At 46.0% G+C, this 23,973-nt stretch overlaps 1 protein-coding gene across 1 annotated transcript in view; it reads left to right on the plus strand.

The window, feature by feature from the left end:
* Positions 1-23,973, plus strand: part of LAMB4 (laminin subunit beta 4) — a 104,013-nt gene that overhangs the window by 46,393 nt on the left and 33,647 nt on the right. The window contains exons 6-16 of the mRNA XM_073342547.1: positions 1,308-1,496; positions 3,367-3,430; positions 3,622-3,836; positions 5,101-5,221; positions 6,857-7,045; positions 7,853-8,032; positions 9,830-9,939; positions 10,896-10,975; positions 11,999-12,149; positions 19,368-19,553; positions 23,106-23,227. Coding sequence (XP_073198648.1) covers positions 1,308-1,496; positions 3,367-3,430; positions 3,622-3,836; positions 5,101-5,221; positions 6,857-7,045; positions 7,853-8,032; positions 9,830-9,939; positions 10,896-10,975; positions 11,999-12,149; positions 19,368-19,553; positions 23,106-23,227 — 1,607 coding nt within the window. The remainder of the gene's footprint in view (positions 1-1,307; positions 1,497-3,366; positions 3,431-3,621; positions 3,837-5,100; positions 5,222-6,856; positions 7,046-7,852; positions 8,033-9,829; positions 9,940-10,895; positions 10,976-11,998; positions 12,150-19,367; positions 19,554-23,105; positions 23,228-23,973) is intronic.

A 23,973-nucleotide genomic window follows, 5' to 3' on the forward strand; every position in this document is an offset into this window, starting at 1 on the left:
AGCAGGGGGTGTGGCCTCAACCAGAAGAGGCGTGGCCTTAACTGGAAGAGGCAGGGCCTTAAATCCCCGGGCCCTTTAAATCTTGATTTAAAGGGCCAGGGCTCCAGCTGTGGTAGTGGTGGCTGGGAGCCCGGGGCCCTTTAAATCACCGCTGAGCTACCAGCTGCAGAGGCAGCTGGGAGCCCCAGGGCTTGGGGGTGATTTAAAGGGCCCAGAGCTCCAGCTGCTGCTACCACAGCAGAGCCCCGGGCCCTTTAAATCACTGAGAAGCCCAGGGAGCTCCCGGCTGCCACTGCTACCCCGGGGCTGTGGGCTCTGGCAGAGCTTTAAAGGGCCTGGGGCTCTGCTGTGGTAGCGGCTGCCCGAGCCCTTTAAATCCCTGCCGGAGCCCTGCTGCCCGAGCCCTAGGGTAGCGACGGCCAGGCTCCGTCGGGGATTTAAAGGGCCAGGGCGGTAGCGGCGGCTGGCACTCTGGGGCCCTTTAAATCCACGCCAGAGCCCCGCCACCGCTACCCCAGGGCTTTAAATTGCCCTCTGGGAATGCCGGTCCCGGTACGGCGCACAGGCTCTTACCAGTACGCCGTACCGGGGCATACTGGCTTCCTTTCACCTCTGCCCCTATGTGTGTATGCTTTATGTTATAGTCTTTAATTACATGGTCACGTACTATTTTTCCCAAAGCACCCCTTCTTGGTTCTCTTAAAATTGCTTATTCACCATTGTTCCCAGTTTTGGGTAGTACTAGTGATTCATTTTTGTTGAGAGAACTCAGTTGATGAACCCTGTTTCTTATGTGCTTCAGTTCATACTTAATCACTCTATTTCAGAAAATCAAGTATCCCAGATAGTTGACTGGGGAATTAATCCTGCAAACCTGCATGCTTGGAATTGTCATTAGCTGTTATTGGAGTTCCATGTGCAGAGGGCTTGTAGGTTCAGACCTTAGGGCTTATGAAAGCAACATAAATTAAACCAGAAAAGGCATAATTTGGAAGGAGTATTTGCCAGGAAACTTCCCCTTTCAGAGAGAAACCCTTCTATTTAGGGTATATCTAGACTGCAGTTGGGGACATACTTGTGTTAACTTTGACATAGCTTGAGTAACAATAGAAGTGAAGCCATAGCAGTACAGGCTTGAGTGTGGACCCAGGGTCCTGAGTGGGTGGGGCTAGATCAAAACTAGCTTGGGCACGTCTCTGTGTGCTGCAATCACACTTGCCATTTGCAGTGTAGACATACCCTTAGTTCTATTAAAAACTTTCTCCCAAAGTCTGTTTAAAGAATTATTGCAACAATGTTTCTTCCAGACATTTCGGCCTGCAGCCATGTTGGTTGAGCGCTCCACAGACTATGGTCACACCTGGAAGATATTTAGGTATTTTGCACAAAACTGTGCTGAATCTTTCCCCAACATCCCCTCTGGTCCGGCAAAAGGAGTGGGAGATATTGTTTGTGATCCAAGATATTCAGACGTTGAGCCCTCCACTGAAGGCGAGGTATTACTTCGTGTTTGTGCTTTTTTTACTTCAAATTACACTGATTTTTTTCTCATGGCAATGAGATATCAGTGAGCTAGTTTGTATCCCAGGTCTGATTCGTCTCTCACACTGGTTTTACAAGGGGAAATGCAATGGGTTACACTGAGAAGAAAACCCGACCACTGAGTTTTATTTTGAGTTTCAGGTTCAAATGAACACCTACAAAATCTCATTCAAAACTATGTAGTTTCTCCAGGTTTCCACTCTAAACCATAAACCCCTCCCCACAACAGGTCTTTGCTCCCCCTAAACTTCTGCTGACCTGTGCAGAATCCTATTCTCTGGTATCTGCAGGTGACAGCTAGCTGGCTCCCTACTGTAGCTTCAATCTGTGGGGCTCGAGGCTGGTCTCTCTAACAAATCCCCCAAAAGGGTCTTCTGTCTCCCACACCAATTTTTCAGTAAGAGGTCTCAAAAGCTTTACTGAGTCCCAAGGGACAGTGATGGCAATTGAGTGTCATAAAAGTTTGCACAGCTCTGCTTATAATACATAAAAATCATGCTTCATGAAAAAGCTAGCTGAATATTATTTGTTACATAATATATTAAATTTTGCATAATTTTATTAACATTTTTGTTGTTTGCCCAGAATCTAAAACTGGGAAAAGAATTTGTGAATACTCACCAATATTTACGAATTTCATGAACATGTTCCAACAAAATATTCGCAAACAATTTTTAAAATGAATTAGCCATTTTTAACATTATTTTTTAAGAAAAATGTGTTGTATTCACCCAGCTTTACTTCATACAACCTGTACGCACACAGCTAAATTAAATGTTTAGGTGTCATAATGAATCACTAATAACTGTATACAAGATATTAGCTGCTCATTTTAGCTCTGTTGCTATATACTGATATTTAGTATTAATTAACCTTGAAATATTTCCAAATTTATACAAAGCACTGTACTAGGAATTTCTTTTTGTAAGTTTCATAGGGCTAAAAATAATATTTAAAAACAAGACTTACACTAAATTTCACAGCAGTTTTTGATTTTCAGTAGAACAGGTACCATGATTCTCAGAGAAATGAAGATCACATATTTGCAAAAACCATTAGACTCACCAGCAAACATTTATATAGGATACCCAAGAGGATTCCACTTAAATTACTGAACTTCTATTTCCCTTTGTCACAGGAATCAGCTTCCAGTTCCCCACTTCCTCTTAAAGGGCCCAGTCACCCTGTGACACCCCCCATTCATCTCTTCCGCTTCAGTATCGTATGTTAGCTACTATCCTAAAGAGCTTGTTAGCAATTCTCCATTTCATTCCCTTCTGAATCCTGTACATCAATGTAATATTGACCCTCAACCCAGCTTTACATAGAGCTGAGCTAGCTATTTCTTTAACTCCATACCCCTACTCCCCTAGACTAATTTGGGTCATGCTTTGCTACATTGCTACAATTTCAGGCCTCAAGTCAGCAAAGCACTTAAGCAGATGCTTAACTTCAAGTACAATTGTAAGTGCTTTGGGCCCTCATTCAGGAATGTAGTTGTGTCCAAATTCAAACATCTGTGCAGGCCTCACTGAAGCCAACAGGACTATTCATATACTTTGTTAGACATGCACTTAAGTACATTGCTAAACCAAGGCCTTACTGAATAAGGGTGGACTTACATGCTTAAGTGCTTTGCTGAATCAGGGCCCTAATCCTGTTCTTTCTCTTATATGATTAACAAAATGGCAAGCAATTTGATTAATCATTATCTTATTTCCAATAGGTATTAATTATACAGTGATAAATTTTAGCTAAAATATTTGCCTTTATGTACTAAAATAATACTTTGTATGCTTAAATATACATTCATTTGTTTTACAGGTTGTCTTAAAAGCTTTGGATCCCAGCTTTGAAATAGAAAATCCTTATATCCGATCTATCCAGGGTATGTATAGTTTGGGTTTTCTTTACAGATAGTTATTTGTTTGTCTTGCATGTTAAAGACAGTAGTCTAGATCCTCAGCTAGTGTGAATTGGTGTAATGTAGCTAATTTACAGCTGAGCACCCTGTAGATTTTCAAGTGAACAGAGCTTTTAGGTTAATTGTGGTTCTGGATTTCCTTTCTCTTATCCCAGATCTCATCACCTTAACAAACCTGAGAATAAACTTCACAAAACTCCACACTCTTGGGGATACTTTATTTGGAAGAAGGCAAAGTGATCTCCTTGAAAAATATTATTATGCAGTTTATGAAATGGTTGTCCGTGGAAGTTGCTTTTGTAATGGTCATGCCAGCCAATGCAGTCCAGTGCAGAAACTGCGGGGTGATGTTTTCTATCAGCCTGGAATGGTAAGCTATAAAACTTCCACTCCTAAAAGGGGATTCCCTATGTGGTAATTTTTGGATGATTATCCTTGGATTGCAATTTGTAATTCAACATTTTAAAAACATTTTAACATTGCTTCCTCCATTCAAAACACTGGACCAGATTAAAAAAGACCAGAATCTGACCCCTGTTGGCACTAGGTACTGCATCCGATGAAGTGAGCTGTAGCTCACGAAAGCTCATGCTCAAATAAATTGGTTAGTCTCTAAGGTGCCACAAGTACTCCTTTTCTTTTTGCGAATACAGACTAACACGGCTGTTACTCTGAAAACTATAATAACTGACACACAAACATGTTAATAATAGCATGAAAATACCAGAGCTGTAATGGTGCAAATGTAATCCAGTAAGTAATTTGTGTTGTGTGCAGATTCAAATGGCTACTTCGTTGGGTACATTCCATAACACCAGTAGGGCTTGGTGAAAACTCTGCTGCATGAAAAGTCATCAGCACAAAGAGAATTCCCTGTTTCTACATTAAAAACAAACAGACTGGTGAACAACAGATTGTCCAAGAAGTCAGGAACAGAATAAAGTGTACCTTCATATTTGGAACCAGTGTTTTTTCCTGGATAAATTTTATATAAGTGTTTAAACCTCAGTTTCTGTCAGTAGAAGTATCTTTTTTCTAAAATTTGTTCAATATCTTTAAAACAGGCTGGTTGTTGTTTCCACACGCTGTCCATGTCTCTTGCTCATGTAACTGAGAATTGTTTGTCACATGAGGGAGCCAGAGGGCTCTGAATTTCTCTGCTCATGATGGCATATCACAAGCCTAGGTATTTTTACATGGGAACATTTTAGGTTGGCATATAGCATTTTGTGGGGATCTATCCAACCATGCGAGTACATAGGACTCTTCATGTGATGTAGAACTGTCCAATTTTGGCAAATGATAAATTTGTAGATTTGAAGCTTATCTCCGCAAAGAAGGCAAATTCACTCTTGAAATCAGTTACTTTCTAGAGACGAAACAAACATCAGGAATACCGTGTTTCATTATAATTAACATACTAAATTTCTCCCTCTAAGAGGGAGAGGCAACCTGATCTGGTTCTGGCACTAAGGAAATTTTCAATTTTCAAGAATCAAAAAGTAATATATTATCCCACATGAAAGAAAACTATATTGGGGTGGGTGTGGGTGGAGTGTTTTTCCTGCCCAATGTCCCAAAGACAATGGACTAAAGAAAATTCACTTATTTTTGTTGTTGTTGACATGTTGCAGGTTCATGGCAGATGTGTCTGTCAGCACAACACTGATGGCATGTCCTGTGAAAGGTGTAAAGAATTCTACAATGATGCTCCCTGGAGGCCAGCCGAAGGATCACAGGATAATGCTTGCAAATGTACCTGACAAATAGTTACTTAATTTTCATCAGATAGATGATAGCACAGTACAATCCCATGCATTGCCTACAAGGACAGATAAGCTTTCACATGGGCTCGTTTCTCGTGCTTAAATGAGAATAGGATATCCTAGATGGATTCAGGTGTCAGCGATGCATTGTCAGGCGAGATGTGTGGCAACTGTTCTGCGTCCCCTGGTGGTATAACCGTATATCTAACATTTGTGTTGCTCTCAGTGAAGGAGAGCTATTTCAATTTCCAATTCTCTGTAAAGAGTAAAAGTAAAGTGAACAAGAAAAGGCAAAGAAGGCAAAAGGGATTATTCACTGGTTAGGGTTCTTGTTGCAAATGAGAATATTATTTAGACAAAGCTGTATTCTTTTCAGTAGATTACTAGCAGATTACTAAACCATCTTCAGTACACTAGAAAATTGTGATGGCCACAGGGATCTAAGATATTCTGGGCCAGATTTACCTTTACGCCCCAGCTGCTTTGCATCACCCTAGTGATGTAAAGCAGTCAGACCATACAGCTGAATCTGATCTGTAAATTCTGTGCATCTGATTGTGTTCTCAGTTGTTATATCAGTGAAAATTGTGAGTCGCTCCACTGAATTTTCATGCTGGTAAAGACAGTGTGAGATCAGAATCAGACACTTTACTTCAGCTGTGACATTCTTCATCCCCACTCCCAGGCTTGCGGGGAGGTCAGACCCAGGAACTATTCACCCCACTGCCAGGCTTTTGAGTGGGGTTGTCAGCTCCAGGTCTTTTTCATCTTCCCTAAGCCTGAGTTGGAGAGGAAGGGGTGCTGTTCAGTTCCAGTTGTGTCTTCTTGTCCCTCTTCACAGGGGTAAAGAGGAGCTGGCTCACTTTCTACAGGTAGGGGGGGCACTGCCTGCCTCCTGCAGCAGCTCTGATTGGTTGTTCTTTCCCAAGAGATAAGGAAGTGGGGAAGGCAGCCAATCAGAGGGGCTTTTCCCCGGGCATGGCAAGACAGCCCATGAAAACTGGCTCCAGCTGTAACAAAAATCACATTACTCATGATCAGATCATGAGAGTTGGCAACACTGCTTATTGCTCTCACTGAAACCACTGGCACTTTACACTGATTGACTGGTATTTTAAAAAACTCACATCCACACCAAACCAGAGTTTGTAATTATTCACAATTATCAGTTATGCATATTGCTAACGTATGTAAACAAGTGAACTTATTATTTTTACCCTCATCCTCCCACTCCGTTCCCTCCTATTGTTTGTCACACTCACTGGTTCCATTTTGTCTTTGATTAGGCCCCAATCCTGCAAACTCTCATCCACGTGCTTAGCTTTTTGCAAGTGCGTAATCCCTCTGAAGTCAGTTGAACTACTAACTTGCATAGTGTACTTCTTTGCAGGATCTGGGCCATACATTGTAATCTCTCTGAGCGTGGTACTATGTACAGCTCCTGGACTTGTAAATCACCTGGCATAATGGGGCCGTAGTCATGAGTGACATATTGGGGCACTACTGTAATAAAAATTTAAAAATAATATTAACATTAATAATTGATTTCAGTGGGAGCACGAGCAGAAGCATGAATCAAAATGTGCCGGCTCTTAAATAAAGCACACTTTGTTTTCTGTTTTAGCGTGTAAATGCAATGGCCATTCGGACCGATGCCATTTTGACATGGCCGTGTACATAGCTAATGATCGCATCAGTGGTGGCGTATGTGAAGACTGCCAGCACCATACCATGGGGCAACACTGTGATCAGTGCAAGCCCTTCTTTTACCGGGATCCCCTCAGAACAATTTCAGACCCTCGTGCCTGCATCCGTAAGTGCGCTGTTCTTTCCCCATTTACAAATGGCTAGCAATGATTGGCTCAAAATTAAATATTTCTAGTTCTCTTTGTAAGCTGCTACCCTCTCCAAGTGCTTTCTTCATCAATACACTTAATAATCAATATAGATGTAAAAATGTTTGCCTACCTTAGAAGCAGAAGCATTGTATAGACCAGTTGATTAACAGCATTTTCAAGCTAATGGGGAAAAAGACCCTGCATTAATTTCAACTATGGCTCATCACTGAAGTCAGCTTTGAAGTCCGGCAGGGAGGTTATCTTTCTTGTAACAAATCAGGGTAAATATGAATAGCCATAAATGGCCAGAGTCCGGCCAGCCCCTGCACAGATGGAAGAGAAGAGGTGAACACAATGAGTTCCCTATAACCTTGCATCCTTCAAGATGGATTTACCAGAACCCTATTCAGGAGTGTATTGCTTGCTTTTTCCTACCATCCTGGAGATGCTAGGTACCTGAAAGAGGGTGAGGAATGACTAGGATGGGGCTATGACTCCTCCCTCTGCACAAAGAGAAGAGGGAAGCATTTGCATTCTTCAAGGGATGAGTAACTCCCCCTCCAGTATGTTTTGCCTGGAAGGCCCTTCGAATAATTCTGGTTAAGATGAGGCTTTGCTTGTAGAGTGTCTAACACCCTGGGGCCCTGATCCTGGCAGGAGTCTCTGGGCACTACCTGAATACAAATATTTAATAAATAATAGCAGTTATGGGACCTGCATTTTAATGTATATTTCTAAATATCATTATTTCCACATCTCCATTTGCATATCTGTGTTTGTAGCCTGTGATTGTGACCCAGAAGGCACATTATACAGTGGGTTGTGTGAAAGCTATACAGACCCTATTCTTGGAACTATTGCTGGTCGGTGCCTTTGCAAGGAAAACGTTGAGGGAGTCCGCTGTGACATGTGCAGGCAGAACTACTATGGGCTGAGTGGCAGTGATCCTCTTGGCTGCCAGCGTACGTAAACTATGATCTTTTTCTTTTTTCCTTTCAAAACTTAATTTTATGTGACAGAGGCAGATAAAAAATAAATCTGGCCCCTTTACAAGTCACATCAGGTTGTCTGCCGTCACTTATTGCACCAGATGATATTTCCTGGAAAAGATCTGAAATGAATCAGAAATGTAGGGCTGGAAGGGACCTGAAAAAGTCATCCAGTTCAGTCCACTGTACTGTGGCAGAACCATGTAAACCTAGGCCATCCCTAACAGATATTTGTCCTACCCAGAGGTGCCAATTCCGTGGGTGCTCCGGGGCTGAAGCACCCAGGGGGAAAAAATAGTGGGTGCTCAGCATCCACTGGCAGCCCTGCTGGTCAGCTCCTCCCTCTTCTCCCCCCTCCCTCCCCAGTGCCTCCCATCTGCCAGTGGGCCCTGCCGATCAGCTCCTCCCCTAGTGCCTCCCACCCATCAGTGATCTGCTGTTCAGTGGCATGCAGGAGGCAGTGGGGCGGGCGGGAGGAGCGGTGGCAGGAAGAGGGGGAGCAAGGGCAGAGTGTCCTTGGGGAGGGGAGGAACAGGGTAGGAAGAAGCAGGGTAGGGATGGGATGGGGTCTGGGGTGTAGCAGGGGTCAAGCACCCCCAGGGAAACCAGAAAGTCAGCACCTCCAACCTGTTCATAAAAACCTCTAGTGACGGGGATTCTATAACTTCCCTTGGAAGCTTATTCCAGAGCTTCACTTCAAACAGATGATATTTTTATTTATATTAAACAAGTATCAGGGTAATTTGGTAATCACGAAGGAGACTAGCTTGAATCGCTCATAGGGCAGGTAGGCTTTATTCAAGACTTCCCCAGCATGCCTCCCCCAATGCACCGCCCTCCTGGCTTGCAACATGCATGCTGTCCCAGGTTGTAATGTTCTGCTGTCAGTTTGTAAGGTTGTTAGTGACACAGACAAATGTCCATTGCAAGCACCTTACATCAGATTTTGCAGAGTCATGTCCTGGGTTAGTATTTCAAAAACATATAGAAACTATTTACCTGGGCAGGTAAACCAGTGCCTCTTAAACAGAGGAAAAGGGGAATGTCCTCAAAATCCCTAGCTGAACATTCATATTCATGGTTTTTATACCCTAAAAATATGAATGGAAATCCATAGAAACCCACCTGGAACAGAAACAAAACAGATGAGGTCTGCATTACCATGTGAGAGCACTCTTTTGGGGATGATTTAGGAGGCCTTGCACTTTGGGCTGGTAAAGATCAAGTAGGCGGCAAACCTGACATGCTGGGTATCCAAAGGCTGCAGACTGCATTACTCTTGAACTTTCAGCCAATCGCTTCTTTGAACCAGTTTCAAGTGAAATTGTGCATCTTTGTCCTCCTCAGGGACTGTCAAATTTTGCAAACACATTGTGCTGATCAAAGAATAAATAACAATAAGGCTAATAAAGGCAGAGGTTAGGCTCAGCAATGGTGAGAATACTACAATGGAGCAAAGATGAAGAATGCAGCAGAACCCACTGCGCAGAACTTCTTCCAGGAGTCCAACATGTTTTGCCAGAGCCATCCCTTGCACACCAGCAGAACTTCTCCTTTCAGATGCCCACCACAAATACCTGAGGAAAATGATCTGCCCCTCAGAAACAGCTGGTTTGCGAAGTGTTAATTGGATTCTGAAGCTGGTCTTCTGCAGTTTGTTCCCCCGATAGTTGAGTGCAATGGTTATTTCGAATTCCCACCAAAAGTCAGTGTAGGGCTCATTCCTGCAGTGGCACTAACGGAGGTGATTATGTGTTTCTTTCCTTGCAGCCTGCTCCTGCAACCCTTCTGGGAGCTTGTCTTTCTCCATGTGTGATCCAGTGACTGGAGAGTGTCTCTGCCAGCGCTTTGTCACAGGGCCACATTGTGAAGAATGCCTTGTATGTAATCGGGAGGCTTTTATTATTGCTTCATGTAGCATCCTGTTTTACACCTCCTCAAATGTCTTCCCCTTGCCCATGTCCTGCCTCCTTATTTGCCTCTGCTGTGGACATCCTGTTAAAGGGGAACACAACACGATGCCAAGTGGAAATGGCCCATAGGCCACAACATTTATCATAGAATTAGACAAAAAAGAGTGACAGGGCATGAGAACAAATAGTCCTTGCTACAAGGAGCCCTCAGATGAGTCTCTCCACCCATTCTAATTAAAGCAACCTGGAGACGGTCCTCTGTGGTGCTTCAATTGATTCAGCCTGGTCTGGCTGGCTGGCACATAGCCGGATTCTGCTCTTACTGAAGTCACTGGCAAAACTCCCATTGTTTTCAATGGAGCAGGATTGAGCTGTTAGATGACTAAACCAGCAAATGCTGTACCGCTGTAGAGATAGTTAGATTGCCCCAAGTACATCCCCCAGCAGACTCCAGTGGGGATGGGGCAGGGGGCTACTGCCTTGTGAGTGACCTCTGCAGTTTCTACCATGTCCCCACTGTGACAGCCCTGAGTGATGGTGGAGATAATTCCTTGTGAGAGTACCTATACTCACCGCTGTTGAAAACACTTGATGGCTTGTGCCCTCTGTTCTTTTATGGGGGAAGTTGTCATGGCTGAAAATGTAGGTGGGAACAGTTAGGGTTGGACAAGTACTGAAAAGCATTGTCTATGCATATTCACTTGACACTTTAAATGACTGAGCTTCATCCGTGATTGGGCCTTTTTGTGAACATTTGTGCAGCCAAGTTTACTGGCACCAGCTTTTGCAGAAAGAAAATGAGTGAAATCGATAGTCCCAATGAAAGCAGAGTTTCTTTTAGTCAAAAAGGATTGGGCTTTTTATTATTTAAGTTGTTAAATATTCCCAGTCAAAAATCAATACGTTTTCCTTTCTTATCATAGGTAGGATACTGGGGGCTTGGGAATCATTTATATGGCTGTTCTCCGTGTGGCTGTGACATTGGTGGAGCCCACAATAACTTGTAAGTCATTTAAAGTATCATTCTCCTTTTGATGGTAATGAATTAACACCAGCACATATTGCACCTTTTTGATAGGGTCATAGGATCTCGTGGTTAATGAAGAAGCCAAGTAGTTTAGAGACAGAGGCTCATCATGTGTGAGCAATGTAAAAACACCCTGGTGTATAAGGTTTTGTGACTCTATTAGCGATGTTTCAATGGATTTGAGTCTGACCAGGAAATGTCAGTACGAACTAAGGAACTTTTAGTGTGCAGCAGCAGGGTCCATGTGTACAGTTTGTGCGCAGCACACTGGACGGCTGTAGATTGACACCTTAGCTTGCTATGCAGTAAGTGTTTATGTAGATGTGCCCTTATCTTTTTCTCTGAAGCAAATTGTCAGTCATTAAGATTCAAGATCAGTTAAATGAAAAGTACAAACCACCCCAACCTGACTCCCGATGCACAGGGCCCCCAACGTTGTACAGTTAGTTAGGGACAATATTTTTGAACTTGGGTTCCTACATTCATGTTTAGGCACCTAAATAAATAGCCTGGTTTTCAAAGGTACTGAGTTCCCATTGCTTTAAAAAAAATGCAGGACTTTAGGCCACTCACATTTGAAAACATTAGCCCTATACTTTGCTGGGTCAGGGTCTTTATTACTCCAGGAAAAAGGTTACTAGAGTGCATGGTGTGGTCCCATATAGTAACTCCTACAGTACGTTTCTATGCACATGGTTAGGTAAAACCAAGCTAGTGAATACAGGACATATTGCAGTTTGTGGAATTGGTAGAGCGAGCAAGGGTGACAAACACATACCTTTGCCAGCTGATTAATAAGGAAGCACTGGAATAAACTCCAGCATTACAAGCAAGAAATAGCAGTTGCTGGAAAAATATTTTAAAATTGAGTTAATTTTACAGTGAAAGGAACAATAAGAATAAAAGCAAAGGTAGAATAGCTACTGCCTATGTATTGTACATAAACATATGTGCATTGGTGAGACTCTTACCCCTCTTCTTTCCCACCTGTTCATCCAGGTGTTCATCGAGCGATGGGCAGTGTAAATGTCTTCCTAACATTGTGGGCCGTCAATGTACAGAAGCAGCCCCAGGCTACTTCTTTTTACCATTGGATTATTATATCTATGAAGCAGAGCATGCAAAGCCGCTTTCCAGATCTGCACCTTTGGTATGTTTCGCTTTTATGTGCGGTATTCAGAGGTAATGTGTAAGGGAGTCTAGGTTGGTGTCAGTGGAATGCTGAGGGCAAAGGGGAGAGTGCTGTAGTGGGAAAAGCAACCTAAAGGAGGATGGAAGATGATTTCATGTCAAGTGGGTTCCTCACCCTCCCCTGTAATTTTAAATGACACTCCTCATTGTGTAAATTACACTGACTGACACTCCCTGGCCCTAGTCTTTGACTGTAACCAGAGAGCCCTTGGAGAAGTGCCCACAGGTGTCCTCCGTGTTCCCCCAGTCTTGAGTTGTCCAGGTACCTGGCCAGTCCTGAGTGTAAATTAGAGCATCCTGAACATTTATGCCAGCTGCCAAAGAGCCCGAGAGGCCATGATGGCAGCTGGATACTCTGGAGTGCTGAGGTGCCTGGCACAGACCTTCATCTCTGGCCAAAGCACTTGATTAGAAAGAACCTTTCAGTGGTTCTATCCCAACTGTGGCTTCCCGTATGTGAGGGTGGGGGTCTTCCTCTGTTCATTAATGCCAGCTTTAGAATAGCTCTAATGGACTTGTTTAGACTCGCTTACACCACTACATACACTGACTCTGAACTTAGTCCAGATTCTTCAAAAGTACACATAACTGAGCCAGTCCATATGTCTTTTAGAACATTGATTTTAAAATAGTTTCTTAATATAGACATTGCTGTTGTGCATCCACAATGCAAGCTTTGGTTCTACTGGAATGTGTTCTCTTCTTCCGCCAAGATTTCTACAAATGTTTCCTCTCACGTGTCCTTGAGAAGCCACAAGCAGGGGATAATTGTAACCCTTCTGCCCGTCAGAGTTGGCAGCAACAAGGGCCGGGTTCAATATCTAGGGGTTCCATTCCAATAACACAATGCAAACCGGCTCGAGCCCCCACCCAGTGACCTGGGACAAATATATACCACCTCCGCTGGGCGCCTCCAAGAGGCAATACTTCCCCTCTCGCAAGCACATAGTCTGAGTGTAGCAAAAGTCTTTTAATAACAGAAAGACACAATGTGGCATTATGTTGGGGAAACACCACCAACAGGATTCATAACACAACCCATGAGCAAAAAAAAAACCCACCCCAGGCAAATTGGGGCATGCCCTTTTCCCTTTGGTTCTTGAGTCCAGCAACCCCAAATCACCCAAAGTCCCAAAAGTCCAATGCCCCAAAAGTCTCTGTCCCTGGTCAGGGCAGCCCCAGAGTTCGAAAGTTTATCTGCGGAGCTTTACCTCCCAACCTGGGTGGAAATGGGGCGGGGGTAAGAGGTACCTTACATGATCTGAAGCTGACCGCCCCATAGCTCCATAGCTGCGCTCCGCTCCGCCAGCCGCCCCACAAACTCCTTCGCTCCACTCCACTCCGCTCCGCTCCGCCAGCCACCCCATGAACTCCTTCGCTCAGCTGCGCTCCGCTCCACCAGCCGCCCCACGAACTCCTTCGCTCAGCTGCGCTCCGCTCCGCCAGCCGCCCCACAAACTCCTTCGCTCAGCTGCACTCCGCTCCGCTCCGCCAGCCGCCCCATGAACTCCTTCGCTCCGCTCCGCTCCGCCAGCAGCCCCACGAACTCCTTCGCTCAGCTCCACGGCCCACAAGCAGCTCCTGCCATCCACACACTGCTCCGCGTCGAACTGCTCCACAATATATCTTCAGGCTCCCCCACTACTTAACACAACGCTCAGTGATTTCAGCTCTTAGGTGAATTCAGCTTGTAGTAGGGGAGCCCCAGTGCTGGTGCACTGTCAGCCCAAAGTGAGCTCAGCAGCCTGTAACTAGACTTCTAATGAAATCAAAATTAGCTCTGATATTCCACAGTGGAGAGAGGAGGAAGTGCAATTAGCATGTAAGGCCCTCACCAAGGGGCCCATGCCACCAAGTATTAATACTTGTCCCCAGCCTCTCTCCATTCACACAGTTTTGGAACCCATGACCCTTGCCTAGCAAGTGCTACTTAGTTGATGGTGAATCCCTCCATCATAACAAAAGGCCACGTACAGTTCCAAGCACAGTTCCCATAATCAGGATAATAACAATTTATTCTTCCTGCCCCAATAACAGAGACACTGGGGATCCCACAGCAGCCAAAGTGACCATTTGGGCAGCTATGGTCTCATTCTAGGCGTGGTGGGTGTGCCTATGCAAATGAGATCGGCCCCTGAAGTTCTTTTCCACAACTTGCCACACCTCACCACCAGATGTCAGGGTGGAGCTCATCCTGACACTGCTTACATCATAAAAAATTATTTATTTGCTTGGCGTATCTGCAAATAATCCGATATAATCGCAAGCAGTAATCAACCTACGTTCCAGTAATGAAATAGAAAACAGATTTTTGGGACATAGTGTGGAGTGCCAATTGTCTGTGGCAATAAAAGCTGGTTGGAACAGTGGTTATGTCTTCACTGCAGATAAAAGCGTGTTCTTAACTCGAGTTACCTAGCTAGGGTTACACAGCAGTGACGACATGGCAACTCTGCTTTTAACTCATGTTACCAACTCGAGGGGGACTCTGGGGTTGAACTTGAGCAGCTAACCCGAGTTAAAAGCTGAGGTGCTGTGTCTTCACAGCTGTTTCAACGCAAGTTAGCTAATTCAGGGTATTTGCAGTGAAGACGTAGGCATTGCAAAATAGATATATTTTCAGTGCTTATTGAGCCAAATTCTTGGAGCTGCCCCCATTTACACCAGGAGAGACTGTAGCCTATTGTTTGGATTTTCATTTTTACATAGTCATCTATGCTTAAAGATTATTCAAACTGCGCTGTCACATAAATCATCCATTTTTGCTTTTAAGGTTAAACCAACAGCTTTACCAAGGTGTGATGTCTATTTTCAGCAGCAAGGATATGATTTCACTATTGAAAATGGAAATATTGTATTAAACAGGAGCAAGAAACGAAGCGTAAGAAAACCGGGGTTGGAACAGGTAAACAGATACTACAGTAATCATTCAACAAAGAATTGCAACAAATGCTGCTAATGTTTAATATTGCAACAAGAGTTTTGGTTTAGGGAATGGATTAAACCACTGGTGACTATGAAATTGGAATTTACAGGCCTGTGTATCAGAATCCTTATGCCAATGGGATACATTAATTCATTAATACATTAATTCAGTTGTTGATATACAATTGGGCTGGATATTTTATAATTCTCTCTCTCTCTCTCTCTCTATCTCACACACACACACACACACACACAGTCTTATTTTGCCATGTTTAGTGGACAAGCTGTAGGACAAATTCAGAGATTTGTTTAGAAACAAAAATGTGACAAGGGAAAAAAGTCCATTTTTTTTCCCTCCTAGTAGGGGGCTCATTTTCAACTTCTGAGACTTACATAGATACTTGCATCATACCTATTAGAATCATTGCAATTTAAGCCATTGTCAGCTTTCTTCCCATTATAAACATCTACAGTCATGGATAATAGACTGCCCAGAAAAATGTGTCTGTGAGTGAACAGCCTGAAATGTCTATTAAACATATTTTAAAATAGATTATAGTTATGTCTAGAAAACAGAGAAAGAAAGACACAGAGAGAGAGAGATGACACCTTTATTCACATAAAATTACATTAAAACTATTTTAATGTTATAAAATTGCACTATATAAGCAAAAGGCATGAATAAAATAAAGCAAAACACATTAAGCAAACATTAAACATGGCTCACTAAAGCATCATCATGAAGGCTAAGATTTTGTCAAGGATATTTTTAGTAAAAGTCACGGACAGGTCACAGCAAAAAAAAAAAAAAAAAAAGAATTCATGGAAGCTGTGACCTGTCCATGACTTTTATTAAAAATATACCTGACAAAATGGGGATCTGCGGGTCCCCACACCGCCTGAAGTTTGGCTGCTGCAAGGGCTAGGAGCTGCCTGCAGCAGCTGGGTGCTGCGGGGTACCCCTGCAGCTTCAGGGGTCCCCTACTGCCCGTGGGGGCTGGAAGCTGTGAGGTGCCCCCACCTCCCATGTCGGACAGGAGCTGCGGAGTACCCCCAGTGGCGGTGGGCCGGGAGCTGCGGGGGTTCTCCTGCGACAGCCAGGAACTGCAAAATTCCCCAGCCAGGAACTGGAGGGTTCCTCCGCCAGTGGCTAAGGGCTCAGATTTCCCGCCGCCCATGGGGGTCCTCTGTTGGGGGCTCAGCGATTCCCCCATTGCCCACGGCTGCCAGAGGCTCAGGGGTTGCCCTGCCAGTGGCCGGGGGTTCCCCCACTGCCCACGGCGGCTGGGAACTTGGGGGTTCCCCCACTGCCCGCGGCGGCTGGGAGCTCCAGAGGGGCCGGGGGTACCCCGCAGCTCCCTGCTCCCACTGGAGGCAGGGGACCCTGCAGCTCCCAACCACCACAGGCTGAAATCATGGAGGTCACTGGAAGTCATGGATTCTGTGACTCCTGTGACCTCCGTGACTAAATCGTAGCTTTAATCATCATCACCAAGTTCACTCAAAATATTGTTAATACACCAAGTCAGCCAAAAAGTGTCCAAGTTGCAAGTCAATTTGATTACACGTTTTATAATCTGCAGCTGGGCCTTCAGCCAAGAGTACTTCCTAACAGTGAGGTGAGAGGGCCTCCAAACATCTACTAGTCCAAAGGTCTACAGGAGACAGTACAGTTCCATGCCTGACTAAGGGTCTGGCTCCTCATGTTTCCTGTCTAAAACATAATCTACACTGCAACTGAAATCCGTTTCAAGCACAATGGTAGTATCTGGGTCATAGCCAAACATGGCATAGGCAAGTGTCTATAGAAAGGAGACACGATCTCACCCCAGAATAGGGTCATACACAGAAAAAAGATTTAAAACAATAGTGCCAATTTGTGTATCCACCTGGAGAAGCCGCCCTTGCATAGTCTCCTTCACAGAGCAGATCTGTGCCCCAGTATCCTGGGAAAAGAGAGCAGCTACTTCAGCAGTGACATTGGAACCATGGCTCAGGAAAGTTTCACTTTTCCAGTCCTTCAACCAGTTCCCCTCGTTATCGGGGTCTGAGTGTGTCTTTTGCAAAAGGACCACATCAGCCCATAGTTGTCTGAGAAATTCGAAGAGTTGTGCCCTTTTATGACCACCCCGGCACCCATTACTATTTAGAGAGCCAAAATTGAGCAGCACCATAGTGACTAGGAGAGCGCCAAAAGCAGAGAGAAACAATGGAAAGTGGAAGTACTTTTAACAAAATAAGCCATGGAGAGGCCAGTATATCTTGAACAATCCCTGAATGCTTCCTCACCTTACCCAACAACTTTTTGAGATGGAAATGATTCCTGCAATCAACCAAGGTATCTCTCGAGACAAAGGCGGCTGAGTGAACAAAGCACTGTAAATCAGGAATATAGGCCCAACCTCAACTCGCTGCTTCCCTTTAGTGCAGGGGTGGGCAAACTTTCTGGGCCGAGGGCCGCATCTGGGTGGGGAAATTGTATGCAGAGCCGGGGCAGGGAGTTGGGCTGCGGAAGGGAGTGCGGGGTGTGGGAGGGGGTGCGGTGTGCAGAAATGGGCTCAGGGCAAAGGATTGGGGCAGAGGAGGGGTGCAAAGTGCAGGATGGGTCTCAGGGCAGGGGGTTGGGGTGCAGGGTGTGACGGGGCTCAGGGAAGGGAGTTGGGGTGCAGTGTGCAGGCAGGGGGCTTAGGGCAGGGAGGTGGGGGGTGGGGTGCAGGAGGGTTTCGGGGGGCAGGCTCTGGCCTGGTGCCACTTACCTAAAGCGGTTCTGGGGTGGCAGCAGTGCCACTCTGGGAAGCAGCTGGAACCACGTCCCTGCACGGCCCCTGGGGGAGGGCGTGGCACAGGGCTCTGAGTACTGCCCTTGCCACGCCTCCAGGTACCTCCCCCAAAGCTCCCATTGGCCACAGTTCACCGTTCCCAGCCAATTGGAACTGCGGGGGGCGGTGCCTGGAGGCAAGGGCAATGCACAGAGCCCTCTGCACCCCCCACCCCCAGGGACGTGGTGCCGGCCGCTTCTGAGTGGCAATCCTGTGGGCCGGATCCAAAGTCCTGAGGGGCTGGATCCAGCCCACAGGCCGTAGTTTGCCCACCCCTGCTTTAGTGCTATCCAAAAAATCACTTATCTCGTTCTCACTGTACCACCCTTCCTATGTAGCTGACAGACTGGGACATCTGGAACCAGTGAGAAGTCAGAGATCATCATTATCCTCTTCATCTCCCTCAGACTCAGCCAGCTCAGAAGAACATTGGGCCACCACTGTAACATTCTTATCATTCATGCAGAAGAGAGATTCAGTGGGAGTAGCTGGCATATCTGTTGCCCCAAGAGTGTTAGGCAGTGCATGCGCAGGAACCCCTCAAATGACCAGGGTCACCAGACTAGAGACATTTCATGTTTTCAGTGGTATCAAATATTGTATAATCTATGTGGTGCATTAAAACCAGGTTCGAGAGCTGTTCCAGATTATTTAGAACCATATACAACTGGTGGCAGAATGACACAACATGCCCCACATCTGAGTTCTTGCAGCGTAACAGAATCATCCTAACAGCAGAAACTATCTTCCCGTAGTGGGAGAGAGCAGATACCAATGTCTTGTTGTGAAGGAAGGGGGGACATTGGAAAAAACTACTTTATTAGCAGGAGTAAACAAGGGAAATACTTGAAGAAAAGACTCCTTGACCCAGAGTCCCTACTGTACCAAACAATTCACAAACTGCTTCTGGGCCAGGAAAGTCACTATAGATTTGCTCATTCAAGAGGCAGATTTTATATTAGCACAGCCAATAACCTTACCGACGCTCAGCACCACATCCTCTGCAGCGTAGGAGACAGCAGGCACACCCCGAACCCCATGCTTGCAGGTCAAACCACTAAACCCATCTGAAATGAACCCCATGGAGAAAACCACCCACCCACCCCAAGGGAAAAAAAGGAGGAACCAACAACACCCCTGAAACAAAGAAACAGAAAGTAACCAAACAGACTAACAGAAATCCAGCTAAAGCACATAACAGACACAGCCTCACTTCTAGAACCTCCCACAATCCCCAGACAAAGAGCAAGAGAGGTTTTCTAGCTGTGACTATAACTTTAATTTATATATATATATGAGTTTTTTTAGGGGACCAAATCTTCAGCATGTTTACAAAATGATGCTGACTAGTTGCAGAAACTAGGAATCTGCACAGCAGAAGCACCTATCTTTGTCCTGTATTTATTGTTCACAGTGTCACTATCTCCTTGCAGGGCTGGGTTCAGTCTGGGAGGAACTCTGCTCTGGACATTGTTTTCAGGGAGCCCACCCCTGGCAAACCTGTCACATGGACAGGTCCTGGCTTTGCCCGTGTCCTGAATGGTGCCGGATTAAGGTTTACTATCAGCAACATTCCCTTTGCGATGGACTTTGATATCGCTCTTCGTTATGAACCTGAGGTATTTGAATTCAGACCTTTAATTCACCATTAACACTTTCCTAAGAGATGCTGTTCCAGAGCAGGGTCTCTTTCACTTTTGGTAGTAATATGACAAATGAACAAGAGCTTTGGACTGACACATCTGTTTTCAGATTTGTACAAAGGTTTGGAGCAAAACTATCAGCTTTATCCTATCATATTTTTGTCCCATAAATAGAAGATATAGGGCCCAAAACCTGCCAGGTGTTTCACAGTGGCCTGTAAGGAGGAAGTAATTATGCATCAACAGGCTCTGATAACCAACCTAGCACTAGGACAAGGTTCTGGCTACTGGACCCACTCGTGTACCACAGCCGGCTAGTGCATATGCTGCCACAGGCAGCACATGCTAGCTAGGAACACACACTGTCCTTCTGAGAGGGCAGCAATGGATTTCTCCCCACCCCCTCCACCACCACACACACACACACACACACACACACACACGTGTTCCCTGGTCACCTTGAGCCAGTCTGCCTTGTACCCAAGCAGGATTGTTCTGCTTTCTGAAAGCTGGTACCATTCTACTTTGCCCCCTCTCCCCAGCCTTGCTGATCCATGCAGGACAAGATTTGCCCCATAGTGCGACTTTTGAAGCATCTTTAATGATAAGGTTGCTTGAGGAAATGAGAGATTTCCTCCTCTTAAGCTTAATGTTCAAAAAACCCAATATTGTCATTTTAAACTAAAAAAAAAGAGATATGGCCTTTTCATCTTTTTCAAGGGAGCAGTAACATGCACCCCACACAGCAATGCAAGTAGGATGGTCCGGTCCACTGTACCAGCAAGGTATTTATAGCCAGTACGGTGTACCGGAAAGACACAGGAGGAGCTGGTGGCCCCACACCAGCAGCTTCTGTGGCGCAGCTGTCCCACCCACAGCCCCGCCCTTCGGCCTTCAACGGAGCTGCGTCTCCTCTGTCTGTACAGCAGCAGCCCCGCCGGAGGACAGGGCTGGGGGGCCACAGCTGCAGGAGGAGCTGCCAACGTTCTGCTCCTTTCCCTGCTGGGAGGAGCAATGGGGAAAGGAGCAGAACACTGGCAGCTCCACCAGCCCCATCCCTGTCCTCCGGCGGGGCTGCTGCTGCTGTATAGACAGAGGAGATGCAGCTCTGTGGAAGGGCAGGGAGTGGGGCTGGGGGATCTGCTCCTTTCCCCACTGCGGTTCCCAGGAGAGCCCTGAACCGCAGGGCTCTTCTGGGAACCACAGTGAGGAAAGAAGCAGAACCCCCAGGGCTCTCCCGGGAACCACAATGGGGAAAGGAGCAGAAAGTGGGGCTGCTGGGCAGCCCCACGCAGGCAGCTCCTCTGGCTCAGCTGTACCACTGCCAGCCCCACCCCCCAAGCCCTGTCCTCCGGTGGGGCTGCCGCTGTACAGACAGAGGAGACACAGCTGCCTGGAAGGTAGGGTTGCCAACTTTCTAATTCCAGAAAACCGAACACCCTTGCCCCGCCCTCTGTCCCGCCCACTTCCCCGCCCTTCCCTGAGGCCCCACCCCTACGCACCCTTCCCAAGGCCCTGCCCCCTGCTCATTCCATCACTCCATGAGGGGGATGGTGGTGTGGGGGCTTGGGGAGGGAGGCAGTGAGGGGGATGGAGGTGCGGGGGGTGGGACAGGGAGGGGTGCAGGGCTCGGGGGGAGGAGTTGCCTAGAGTCCGGGGCTACTGGGGCCAGTGGTGGACTCAGGGGTGGCGCTGCTGGGGCAGAGGCGGTGTTGCTGGGCCGGGCCTTCTCCCAACTCCCCGAGCTGGCTGAGCCGGGCCGGGCTGGGTGCTGGGTTTGTCTCGTTCTCCTCCCCTCTCCTCCAGCAGCCCCATTCCCAGTGCTAGGAGACGGGGATACATACCTTGAACTCCTGGGTGCCAGCAATGGGGCAACAGACTGGTTCACCGCAGGGCACACACCACAGCTCAAGCCCAGCCACAGGAGAAGCATGAGAAGGAGAAGAGGGCTGGCAGCAGTGGGAGAGGTGTGCGCCATGACCCCTCAACAGCCGCTTGCTGAGTGCTGGCAAGTCGAGCTAGTTCGTCCCCTGCCCTGACCCGGCCAATGGGAGTTGTGCCTGCAGGCGGAGGGTGGGGCGGCACGCGGACCGCCCTGGCCACCCCTAAGCCTAGGAGCTGGACATGCTGGCTTCTTCCCAGGAGCCACATAGCGCAGAGGCTAGCAGGGAGCCTGCCAGCCCCGCTGCACAGCGCTGCCAACCGGACAGTCAATGGCCTGGTCAGCAGTGCTGATTGGAACTGCCAGGATCCCTTTTCAACCACGTGTTCCTGTTGAAAAACAGGTACATGGTCACCCTAGTGGAAGGACAAGGGGCGGGGCTGGGGGCTGTAGAACTGTGCTGGAGGAGCTGCTGGCGTGGGGCTGCCCAGCGGCCCCATGTTCTTCTCCTTTCCCCACTGCGGTTCCGAAGTCTCCAGCGCAGCAGGAAGAAGACAGAGCTCTGCCCCGGCCCAGGTAACGTGGGATGGATCTTGGGGAGGGAACGGGGAGAGCGTGGGGGCCCTGGACTGGGGGTGGGGCAGGGAAGAGTCACATGGAGGGTCACGTGGGGAGGTCACATGCCCCCTCCCCCTTAACTGATGCCCCCCCATACCAGTAAGAAATGGATTCTACTTGCACCACTGACCCCACATGATCCCCCTGCACCACATACCATTGTCATTCATAAAATAAAACAGAACCAGAACTGGAGAATATTTTCTGGGCAGCCTCACCCTCCAGAATTCCTGATCTGTGTCCCCTGATTTGACTTCATCTTGTGCCCATATATTTGACACATGAAAAATGCATAATCATTTTAGATATGATTAAACAGTTGGCAATTATTCCTATAAGCCACATATGTGGTCTACATGGCCCAGTAGAACATCCCTTTTTCCTTCACTTCTCAGATATTTACAGTAACAACACCATTCAAGTTATCAGTTATGACTGTTATACTTTAAACAGTCTACTAATCTATTTAAAGATCCGCTCCTATCATTCTGAGTCAGGCAAAACTCCCATTGATTTAGAGTGCAAGAATCAGCTCTGAATGAATCTGTGATTTTGAATTGTGCTGCTATGATATAAATTTTCCCAGGTAAAGATTTAGACAATACATTTAGAATTTTAAGAACCTCATTACAAAGTTATTTCAGTTCATTTTTACTTAATAGCAATTTGAGCAAAGTTATGTGCTGAATTCTGTATTATAACCTCTTGGGACGTATCCTTAACTGGTGTAAATGGGCACAGCTCCACTGACTTTGTTGGAACGATACCCATTTACATCAGTTCAAGATCTGACCCTCCATTTTGAACTTATTTGGATTATACTAACCATTGTTTTTCTCCTGCACTTTTCAGTAAAGAACATTCTAAAAAACATCATGTAATGAACAAAAGGGAACTTGGTGGTTATTACTGCAATATGTTATAATTTAGTTTGGCTCTCAGTAACATTGGCAGGTTGATGTGCATGTGAGAAAGAATTTTTCAGGTATTTTTTGAAAACGATCACAACTTTCTTCCCAAATGTGTAGTCTTTAGAAGACTGGATAGGAAGTATTGCGGTCAACCCCTCTGGTGCTTTGACAAGTGATCACTGCAGAAACAAGGCACTTCTGCAAGAGCCACACACATTGGCTCTGCCAGCTACAAAGAGGTCAGGATGTTGTTACCTTCTTTACAACTCTAAATATTCAGTGTTCAATGCTCTTCTCGGAGGTGTTTTGTAGCAAAGGGATAGATGCATGGGAAAGTGAGAATATGAATGGAACATACTCAGAATTAGAACAGGGCATGTGGCCTTTCGCATTGCTGCTACACCAAAGAACAGAGCAGCAGTAGGATGCAATCTGAGGGCCTGATGCAGCAGTCCTGATTTAGGCAAAACTCCACATAAGTCAAAGGTTTGCCTGAGTAAGGAATGCAGGCCCAGCTCCTGACAGCAACCCTTTTGGCTACTGGACCAATAACTCGACACAATGTTGGTCTTTAGAACCTACCTCATTAAAGAGATGAAATATTGGCCAAGAGACCCCAAGGATGTCCTTGGCTTCGCCTATTTTCAGAACTGCCTTAAAGTTTTTAACTTGCACTTCCATAGCTAAAAGAAGGAAACAGCTTCAGTTTAATGTCTCAGCCAAAGAATGGTAGGAAGTGCACAAATGTGAATAACGAGTTACAGACTCCACAAATATCCTCAGAATGACCAGGTGGACATTGCTCATGACAGATCCAGAACTGGGATACCAGCAAGAAATAGAATGTTTTTAAAAGTTCATCATCTTAAAAATCACTCTACAGTGATCATTACAGTGAAGGAATGGTTGCCACTTATTTCGATGAAATTAAGCCATCAAATGGATTATTTATTATTTATATTATTGTCACACATAGGAGCCCCAG

Source organism: Lepidochelys kempii, chromosome 1 (assembly GCF_965140265.1).
Source record: "Lepidochelys kempii isolate rLepKem1 chromosome 1, rLepKem1.hap2, whole genome shotgun sequence".
NCBI lineage: Eukaryota > Metazoa > Chordata > Testudines > Cheloniidae > Lepidochelys > Lepidochelys kempii.